We start from the raw sequence: 9,838 nt of genomic DNA, 5'->3' as shown, positions 1-9,838 counted from the left end.
ATCCGATAATGATAAATTGTAATGTTTAGCACGTAAGGAGTGTAGAGAGATTCGTTGTCCCACGTGAAACACAAAAGGACAAAAATGATAAGATTAACATAAAGGAAACTAACTGGCCAGCCCCGCAAAATGGGGCCGCATATATTGATAGTTATAAGCAATCCCGAGAACGTAAAGCGATCGTAATTCACACAATGTAATGTTTGGGAAAACGAACGAAAAACACAAACCGAAATCACACGCAAACGCAAACAAATCATGAGAATAATAAGTTTAAATGATATGTAATTGAAACAACTGGCATTCACTTGGGCGGGCACTTGATTTTCCTGCAACCTGTTGCCTTTCGGGTCGTGTGTTCCATTCCGGATGATGGTGCACCACAACACGCATGCGCTGCCGTAAATGTCAAATACCGGAAAATAGCCACCCCATGAATCAGTCTGTGAAAATTCAGTGTACCATTTGGATTTAAATTAGGAAAACGTATACTTTTATCTAAAAATTGCTCAAAATGCCGTGCGTTGGTTGTGGAAAAGGTGAGTTGCATCTCGATCAGAAGGAATCTTCTCCAGCAAATGAGTATATAATCCAGATTGCAAGTGCACGCCGGAGAAGTGCTGCGAGAACTGCAAGTGCCAAAAACCCGGACAGTGTGGATGCAATCCGTCGAATGCCAGCTCCTCGGGCGGATGTTGCAAGAAGGATGGCGGCGACACGGCGGGCGGCGATGCCAAGTCAAGTTGCTGTGGCGCAAAGAAGTAGAAGCCCATCCCCATTAATGTCAGTCGTGGAAAAGAATAATACGTTTTTCCATTTATTTTTCGATGGCCATAACTGCTAGTGAGCTGTTATCATTAAATACATTTATTGTTTAATCGAAACAAAACCAAGAGTTCTATAAATTTACTGCACAAGATAAACTAATGACCTATACCAGCATTGCTCCTCTGCGTTGAACTTTAATGGGTGGCAATGACTTCTATTTTAGTTCCTTCGTGTTTTTTTTTTTTTGTTTTCTTTTTGTTTTATAAGTTTAAATAACAAAAGGTGGCAAAATGAGGCGCTTAGCAAACCAGCCAACAACAATGTGCACTCTGTTTATACATAGATTGCTTATGGAATTCTATACCAAAGATGAGATAAGATGGAAAAGGAGGCGGGTAGTGGGGAAGGGAGTACGCCTTGGATGGAAATTAAACAAATTAAATTCGTTAGCGATTTCTTTATATTACAGCGTTAAATTTCATTTATCCGTTTCAGACGCATATCGTTTGTAAAAAAACAATTTAAAATTTCACTTTTCAACAGACACGAGCCACTTACTAATGATGCACTTACTCTTAAATATACGTAATATAGACCATCTACACTTCAATTAATGCAATATAAAAACAACTTCCTTTAAGGGCAATTAATAGCTAGACGTTTGTGTTTCTGGTTCTCACGCACTATAGAAGGGTTTAGATTTATACAAATTAGAGGGGGAGTCGTCCTTTCGAAAATCGAACCATTCTACTTGGTCCATGGACACCTAATTGCGCTTCGCTTTGCGCTTCTTGCGACTATTTGGCGCCTGGGAGGAGGAGGACGGGGCCGCTGGACTTTGGGTGCTGACTTGGGCCTTCTCTTCGTTGCTGCCGCCGAACTTGCGCCAGATGTTGTGGATGAAACCGTCGGCCTCGTTAATGTTGTTGCTCCTGTTTGATTTGTATGCCACATTGTTGTTGTTGTTATTATTATTGTTGTTGTTATTGGTTCTTGCCGACGGCGGCTGCGACGGCACCGGCTGCTGCGTCTTGTGCTGCGCTCCTTGGGCGTATTCTCATGACCGCTTCACCTTGCCATTGGACGCATTCACCGAGGTCTGGGTGCGGTAGGAGGCTGCGCCTCCGCCGACAGCCATTTCGGTCGCATGGGTGGCCACATGGTGGATGCCCTTCTCCATGCAGCCGTGATAGATGGGTCTCATGAACTGCAAGCATAGGGTAGGTTAGTACACGAACTAGCTAGATTCCCAGCTACTTACTTTCTCCCACATCAGCGTTGCAAAGTCATCCAACTTGCCGCCAAAATCGCTGAGCTCTCCGCTATATCTGGAATGGAAAAGTGATCGTTGGCAAGATTATCATCAAAAGCTCAAGCTGCATCAACCTACCTAATGTAAGCCCACAGAGCCAGCGTTAGAAGCGCCACACCCATGATCAAGTTGCAGAAGTTGGCGAACGTGTAAAGACCCACCAATCCAAAGATGCCGCTGAGGATGTACATGATGACGGCGCAGGCGAAGTACACCGCCGGTGTCCGTGCCGCCTTAAAGATGTTCTTGCTCTCGTTGTGCGCTTGGTAGTTGGTGAAGACCTCCTCAAGATCATCTTCCAGTTGCTTGCGGAATTTCTCGGTGAACTCCTCGCCGCCCATCTTGCGCTTGGCGGCAAACTGAAACAGTGCCTTGTCCTTCACCCGCAGGTGCTCCGTCTGCAGATGGGCGGTGCTTAAGTACGGACGCGTTCCACCGCACACCTCCTCCATGAGCTGTCCGTACAGCTCCTTGGCGGCGGCCACGGCAGTCAAATGGTTGGCCTCGGCGGTGGCCACCAGCATGCTCTTCGGCTCGGGCAGCTCGTTGCCCTTGTAGATGTTCATGTACGATTGGAAGTACTGGATGAGATCGCGGGCCCGCACCCGCTGTCCGCTGATCTCCTTGTAGACCAGGTTGTCCGGTGCCAGCAGCATGGGCACCAGGGAGCGCAGGCTGCTCTTGAACTCGGGCGTGATGTCCTGCAGCCGACCGTCGAATTTTGGATTGGTGGCCACATTGAGGCCTGGATGGGGCATCAGGAAGCAAGCCACCTCCGTGAAACAGGACGAAATATGGCGACGCAGGGACTGAAGTTCTGGGTGCTGTTTGTCGGACACCTCCAGACGTCGTTTCAGAATCTTATCCCCGCCCAGTGCACCGTATTCCGCCTCGTAGGGAAAGCTCCAATCCCGGACGAGGAACTGCAGCCGCTGGAACGGCTTTTTGCCGGTGTCGGCCAGCGCGAGGCGGCCATACTCGGTGAAGAGCTGCAGGTGCTGCAGGTCATCCTCCTGGATGTTCTGTGACAGGTTGTATATCTGCACCGAGGACAGCATTGTGCTCAACGCAAAAACGGTGGCACAATCGCGCACCGTGCTCTGGCTGTCGAAGGCGCCCTGTGTGTCCAGCAGAATGATGGCTATCTTGTCGCCGTTGGGATAGTCGTGCAGGAATATGTCGGACCACATGAGAATGCCGGTGGTGTCGCGCTCAGAGCCGCCGCGCCAGGAGAAACCCTCCAGCGGATCTGATTCGCCTCCCAGCCAGTCTGTCGCATCGTGATGCACATACTAGAATGTTGAAAAGAGTTTGGTAAAAGGAAGATGCTTGCAGAGGCAGCAATTTCAAGACTCACCTTTGAATACATATAGCGCAGAAAGAAGTCCAGCAGGAAGCTCTTGCCCTTTCGGAAGGCTCCTGCCACGGAGACAACGCAGACGAACCGATCCTTGACCTCATCCCGCATGAGGACCTCACTCAACGCATCCTCGTTGAGCACAAATGTGTGCTCCTCCGAGGCGTTGATCACCTGCACTGCCGATCCGCCCATTATGGTGTTTGGAATCCTTGCCTGCTATCCCGTTTGATGTCTCTGTGTTTCCGGCTGTTCTTGCCTCCGTTGGGAAATTCTTTCTTATTAATCTTTTGGATTTCGACCTGTCAACTGCAAACATAAACAGACAGCTAGATAAGTATGGAGAAAATGTCTGCTCGGCTTTTCAGCGATTTTTCCATTTCCGGCAAAGGGAAAATTTGCGAGTCTAGGCCAACATTTAATTGCGCAAGCCTTTGCGCCGCGAGTTCATTTAAATTTGGCACAGCCACGAGACACGAGCGACGGACAGAAAGGCCTGCAATTATGAGAGGTGGCCAAAAATAAACCCAAACATGCGCTGCTCCGCGATCGCAGAAGATGCCAGCGTCAACCGAAGGGGCAGTGGGGCACTATGTAAGCGGATTGTTCAGGTGCGTGGGATATATGTATGTATGTACATACCTATCCATCCGAGGAAAGGTACTTTGGTAGATGTGTAATCAATCAGTAATCAATATTTAGATACAATCTTATCATTCAGTTAGCGAACTGGTTATGGCAATCTGGGTTCCAAACTATAAAATCAACTGTTTTTAAGAACAAACTAAACAGATCCGGCTGAAGACACAAGTATATAATTTAAAAGCATATGTTTTTGATAGTCACTTTAGAAATTAAGGCTACTGAATGATAAGAAAACCGGTTTGTTGAACTAATGACTAAACTTTCAACATTCATACAGATTTTACGGTGTAATAAAGTAGTTCACAGCCCACATGGAACAAATTCCATCTTTTCAGGTACTCAAAATAACTTGGAAAGAAATTCATCGGAAACCGGTCTTTCAGTGATTTTATTGACCTTATAAAAGTTCTTTATTGATGTTTTGTTTTTTTGCAACACGATCACTTGTTCATCTGTTCCTTTTGGGTTTTACCACACCAAATGGGGAATATGTACTCATAGGGTTTCCAAATCGGGTTAAACGAATTCAGCACAGTTGAGTGTTCGTATGTAAGCCGTAGGGAGCACATTAAAATTAATTTCGTTAGCTGCGCTGTGATGACGTCGACAACTTTTGTCGCGCTACGCAGTTTGACCACTTGAATTCTAATTGGAAGCGCAGCCAAAACAAATGGAGAACATACCACATTAAGACAAGAGATCGGTGGGGAATTATGCCACACTCGCGATTATACAGGCCACATAAAAGTTATGCTTGCGCCTAAATGGGTCCGATTCGGATGCGGAATGGGAATATGAATATAAATACACGACCAGCGCGACCGTCAACCAAATCAAACTGCAGCAACAACACGCAAGTCACCAATGAATCGGCTACCTTAATGGAATCGTGAAAAGAGAGAGCGAAGCGGTACTCTCTCTTTTTCGATCAACTCTCATTTGCCCTCGCCACATGGCAAAATAGGAATAGACACCGTGGTGAAAGGGAGGTGGGTAATGCAATTGGTACGGCGGCAGCTGCAACGTTAGCAAAATCGCGTCTGTCCAATTAACACATTGCCACTTAATTAAGACCAACACTTGTCCGAGACTTTGGCGCGCTGAATGGGAATTTAAAATTCAAAATAACAATCACATCTGGCAATGCCGTTTGGAGCCAGGCTTGTCCAGCAGGTGTGTGAGCGGTGCCGCCAGATACGGACGATCTTCGCATAACACCAGTTGTCCCACTTACACTTGCAGCTTTAGCAACCAGCGGGCGATGTAAACAAAGGTGTTGGAGAGTAACAGCAACAGTTGTACGGCCTGCGTCGACGTCGACAGAGCGATTAGTCAACTGGAAATGGAAACACGGTTGCCGAGAGCAACAACGGCAGTGGAAGAAGAAGAAGCAGCAGAAGCGCTTGGAAAATGTTGAGCGGGGAAAAAGAATAAAAGTTTTTAATTTGCCTAAATTGGCTGCCCGTGAAAAGTGTTTAATTGGCAGTCCTAGCCCCCCAAAGAAGCAACAAAAAGCCCAGGCGGATATCAGCCATCCGGCGTGCAGGAGCTGAGCTGCTCATTCGAGATTTGCAAGCCATGGAATGCGGTTCACACAGCGGACACCGCCCAATTCCGATTTGGCTTTCCAGCTGCCTCGTGGCCATGTGCTTGGGCCTTCCGCGAGGAGCAGCTGTCCCCCAGGAAGCACCTGCCTACTACTATGTCGGTTGCTACACGGCACGAACGGATCTTCTCCATGAATCGGTGTACGCCAAGACACCGCAGACCTGCATAGAGATCTGCGAGCATCAGGGCCACCACTATGCCGTGCTGGCCTCCGAGAAGTGCTTCTGTGCAAATGTCCTGGAGCCGCAGGAGCAACAGGATGAACAGCTCTGCAACACCCGCTGCCTGGCCAACAAGGCGCAGTATTGTGGCGGAGTCGGTGTGCACTCGTACTACTCCACCATACTGACCAAACAACCGGGACCGCATCATCTTAGGATCTCGAACAAAACGGAGAACAGCCTGACCCTCAGCTGGGATGCGTACGAGGCGAGGAAACTGCTCCTGGCCGGCGGCGCGGAGGCAGTGCTTCCCAACCAGCTACTGGACAACTTTCTGATCAAAGCTCAGGTCCTGAAGACCTACTCCTCACTGCCCGCCTTCCCGCAGCCTGAGTTTATGGTGCAGAGCACGGAAACGCAGTTTGAACTCACGGACTTGCATCCCGCCACGCTGTACAACGTATCCGTGAGAGCCATGTGCAAGGATGCCCCAGCAGGTCAATCTGAATGCGGGCAGGCCTCAATAGAAGCCACCACAGAGGTTGGTACTGCTCGAATACCAACGAGAATCCTAACCAATAATATTACTATTCCAAATTTCAGGTGGGCCTTCCAAGTCCCGTGCCAGCACAGCCGAAAATCATCAGCCGGACTGACCGCACTGTCACTATTGAGCTGTCGCCCATTCGGAATGACAATGGACCGCTGAGCAAACTGCTCGTAATCGTGGAATACGTGGACAATGCCCTAAGTCAGCCATTCGATGCCCAGCTCCTGGGCAGCTGGCAGCAGGCTCAACAAGATGGAGTGCCCTACTACATAGCCGCCGAATTGGACTACGATCGACCGGAGGACAATCGCACCCGGCGCTTTGTGGTGGGCGATGGCAAGCGATACGGACGATTTGCCAATAAGCCGTTGGATCAACCAGATGCACATGTCCACATCAGTCTCGGATTGGTGAGCACTGCATAAAATTCGAATGAATATCTCTGTAACTATATATATTCTAGGTGAGCACACTGGAGGGCGTTACCAAAACGATGTACAGTCGTGGAACTCACGACCAGCATGTGACATCCCTAGACGACTTTAGTTACGCCACCTTTGAGAAGGGTCAATCCTCGGTGGTGGCCCTGGCCGTCACCTGTGTGATCTTCGGCACCTGCCTCCTGCTCAGTCTGATTGCCTACTTCTATCTGCGCTACAAGACCTGTCGCGGGCGACGATTGACTGGCGGCAATACGCACGAGATGACGCTGCAAACGCCCATAATCGAGCGGGAAAACAACGGATACATTGTGGAGGACGATCCACTGCCACACTCGCCGGAAAACTTCAAGCAGCAGTTGCAACAGTTGGTGGAGGGATTCGAACGGATACCAAGGAATGCACTACGCCTAAATGTGAACGATGTGATCGGAGACGGACGCTTTGGCGAGATTATAACCGGAAAGGTTTCCACAAACGATTTTTCCAGAGATTGCACCCTGCACGTGCTCTGCTTGGATGACCTGAATGGTACTGCACAGGCACAGTTGCTGAGAGAGCTACGTCAGTTGTCTCAATTGAAGCGGCAGGAGCATTTGCTGGATTTCTATGGCGTATCAGCCAGTCCCGATTGGTTCTACCTAATCTTCGAGCAGCAGCGCATGAGTCTAAAGAGAAAACTGGTGGAGAGTCGCCTGATGGCACCGTCGCCACGCTTGACTTCCCTCTCCGAGCAGCTAGTGCTACAGTGGATCTACGAGCTGGCCAGTGCCATGAATTATCTATCCAGCTGCCAGGTGGTGCATCGACAGCTCTGCTCGCACAGCGTCTTCGTGACCAGCGAGTTCAAGCTGAAACTGAGCGTCTTTGGACCGCTGCCGTACATGAACATCGCTCGCCAGCAGCCAGACCACAGCCGGTGGCTGGCTCCGGAGGTGCTGCGCCATCAGCATCACCATTCCACCCGTTCCGATGTCTGGTCGCTGGCCTGCGTGGCGTGGGAATGCTGTGCCCTTGGCGGTACTCCCTATGCCAATGCAGTGGCAAGTAACCAACAGCTTCTAGAGGCCATTCGGGCTGCAGTGCGTCCGGCGCAGCCAGCCTACGTCTACGGGGATCTCTACCAGCTGCTGCTCAACTGCTGGCAGCTGGAGCCGAGCGAGCGGAGCAGCTGTGAGGACGTGGCCTTCGGAGTACGTCAGCTGATGACCTCACCGCGTCATGCCCTCAGCTTTGATCGAGTGGCCGGCGGACTAGACACCCTGCCTCCGTACCTGCCGCAACTGGAAGCCGTTGCGACGATGGGCTGAGTGCAGCCGAATAGAATAATTAGCTTTAGTCACCGAGAGACCACATTCGCAAAGAGTAGATTTCGGTTCTGAGTCACTGCTGTTAAGTGAAAACATCACTTCATTTCGATTTTAGATGAGTTCACTTTCAGTGTTCTGGAGAGAAAATAATTTGTTTTAGAATTTACACATTGATTTAATAAAGCTCATAAATTGTTATTATCCACCATATAATATTAGAAGTGAGCATTTATGAAACACAATTTCATGTTTTGATTCTATTTAAACAACATCTATTGTTTATTGTTGATACGCACAAGCTCCCTACCTTAAATATATACAAATAAAACAGTGTTCTATGCCAGAGCTTATCAGATCTATAAGGTAGTTAATTGCTTATCTACAACCCGAAAGAAATGAACCGACTTTCCCCCACGCGAAACAAAGTTCAATCGAACGCGCGATAGATAAAAAACTACTGACAGTCTGGCCCCCAAAATTGTGTAATAAATTGAGGGATCCATGGCGAATGGATCTACCCACAGACCAGCGACTGTGATTCCCCCGCCGATCGCTGATGTTGCACAAACCAGACAAAAGCGAAAACTAAAAGCAAAAAAAAAAACCAAAGGAGAGAGCCGCAAATGCGAAACTTTGATCGCTGGCGAGCAGCAATTAATAATAGAAAATAAACGGCGGCGTTGCTCGAGTGTGAGTGGATCAAAATTGACGATTAATCAGTTTAAAGGTCTTGCATTGCATCTATTGTTTGTTATGTTGTTTAAGAATTAATTAGGGAATTTGTTGGCAGCAGCCTAGATGCGGTTACATGCATTATTAGTCATACGAAATAGTAGGGCACTATATGTATATTCTATTAGTTTTATAATGGATTTAAACGATATGCTCTTTTTAAATGAAATGTTAAAAATTCATTATCAGTACTTGAAATTTCTCACTGTGTACAAGCTTATCTCGGGATCCTTACCAAAGAAGATAAGCCATCGTTTCTCTTGTCGACGTGTAACTATTGGATCCACCAGAAAAACCAAAAGTACATGGCTCACCCGGAATTTAGAGCGACTTTCTTATAGAGTATATGGTAAATACGGTAAATGAAGCGCAACGATATCCATAGCGACTTTTGGACGCTTACCTTGCCCGCAATTCAAGGTGAAATGACGACGAACAATTGAAGTCACTGAAATGTGTATACATTCCGCGCAAATGGGCAATTATTATTAATAAATCGAGCTGAAATGGCAGCTATCGGAATTCAGGGGCTTCGGCTGCCGACCATGCTTATGAATATGTGGAAGATGATGATGATGAGGCTCATCCGGAATTGGCCAACTTTGCGAGTGTTTTGCATTCGCCTGGTTAAATTGTTATTGTTTTTGTTACATATACACACATGGAGATTATGAGGAATCCAAGGAAACTGGTTGCTCACACACGCACACCAACGCACTGCGACGGAGCCACTCACGCACACTACCAAATGGTCGGCTAACTGCGCAAATAATGCGGCTTCTGTGTCGGCCTTTGTTACTCACTTTACTTAACCATTTATATCGGACACTGGACTCCACTGCGCTGCGATTTTTCGACACTTTACAAGCAAAAAGTACGTATTTTGTTTGTGCTCTGCCAATGGTGTGACCGTACGCGGCTGGGCTCAAAATCCCCCATCAATGTGGTGGTGAAA

The 9,838-nt window shown here is 48.0% G+C and overlaps 3 protein-coding genes across 4 annotated transcripts; 2 read left to right on the top strand and 1 right to left on the bottom strand.

The window, feature by feature from the left end:
• The first annotated feature begins 379 nt into the window (after nt 1–379).
• LOC6729437 (metallothionein-3) lies at nt 380–942 on the top strand. Its single transcript, XM_002104712.4, has 2 exons — nt 380–539; nt 596–942. Exons 1-2 carry the CDS (start codon nt 515–517, stop codon nt 763–765), a joined length of 195 nt encoding a protein of 64 aa, XP_002104748.1. The 5' UTR covers nt 380–514; the 3' UTR covers nt 766–942.
• A 268-nt stretch (nt 943–1,210) lies between these two features.
• LOC6729436 (atlastin) lies at nt 1,211–9,831 on the bottom strand. 2 transcript variants are annotated; one of them, XM_016177410.3, is made up of 5 exons: nt 9,687–9,831; nt 3,438–3,746; nt 2,159–3,372; nt 2,030–2,096; nt 1,211–1,975 (listed from the first exon to the last, which is right to left on the bottom strand). In XM_016177410.3, the coding sequence occupies exons 2-5, from the start codon at nt 3,630–3,632 to the stop codon at nt 1,826–1,828; spliced, it is 1,626 nt and encodes a 541-aa protein (XP_016036077.1). In that variant the 5' UTR covers nt 3,633–3,746; nt 9,687–9,831; the 3' UTR covers nt 1,211–1,825. The 2 variants fall into 2 exon arrangements, with proteins under 2 accessions (XP_016036077.1, XP_016036076.1); XM_016177409.3 differs by lacking the exon at nt 9,687–9,831 and adding an exon at nt 4,766–4,946.
• LOC6729435 (putative tyrosine-protein kinase Wsck) lies at nt 5,362–8,393 on the top strand. Its single transcript, XM_002104710.4, has 3 exons — nt 5,362–6,392; nt 6,455–6,811; nt 6,865–8,393. The coding sequence occupies exons 1-3, from the start codon at nt 5,661–5,663 to the stop codon at nt 8,149–8,151; spliced, it is 2,376 nt and encodes a 791-aa protein (XP_002104746.1). The 5' UTR covers nt 5,362–5,660; the 3' UTR covers nt 8,152–8,393.
• Nucleotides 9,832–9,838: the final 7 nt, after the last annotated feature.

The sequence above is a fragment of the Drosophila simulans genome, chromosome 3R (assembly GCF_016746395.2).
Source record: "Drosophila simulans strain w501 chromosome 3R, Prin_Dsim_3.1, whole genome shotgun sequence".
NCBI lineage: Eukaryota > Metazoa > Arthropoda > Insecta > Diptera > Drosophilidae > Drosophila > Drosophila simulans.
Note: the sequence above shows the minus strand (reverse complement) of the source record. Positions and strands in the feature narration are given on the sequence as shown.

Excerpts from the sequence above, each read along its gene's own strand:
- LOC6729437 (XM_002104712.4), top strand. The coding sequence starts at position 515 with ATGCCGTGCGTTGGTTGTGGAAAAG. Across the intron at positions 540-595 it reads GTGCGTTGGTTGTGGAAAAG|ATTGCAAGTGCACGCCGGAG; the intron begins GTGAGTTGCATC and ends TATATAATCCAG.
- LOC6729436 (XM_016177410.3), bottom strand. The coding sequence starts at position 3,632 with ATGGGCGGATCGGCAGTGCAGGTGATCAACGCCTCGGAGGAGCACACA. Across the intron at positions 3,373-3,437 it reads TGCGCTATATGTATTCAAAG|TATGTGCATCACGATGCGAC; the intron begins GTGAGTCTTGAA and ends TCAACATTCTAG. Across the intron at positions 1,976-2,029 it reads CAACGCTGATGTGGGAGAAA|TTCATGAGACCCATCTATCA; the intron begins GTAAGTAGCTGG and ends CTATGCTTGCAG.
- LOC6729435 (XM_002104710.4), top strand. The coding sequence starts at position 5,661 with ATGGAATGCGGTTCACACAGCGGACACCGCCCAATTCCGATTTGGCTT. Across the intron at positions 6,393-6,454 it reads CAATAGAAGCCACCACAGAG|GTGGGCCTTCCAAGTCCCGT; the intron begins GTTGGTACTGCT and ends TCCAAATTTCAG. Across the intron at positions 6,812-6,864 it reads TCCACATCAGTCTCGGATTG|GTGAGCACACTGGAGGGCGT; the intron begins GTGAGCACTGCA and ends TATATATTCTAG.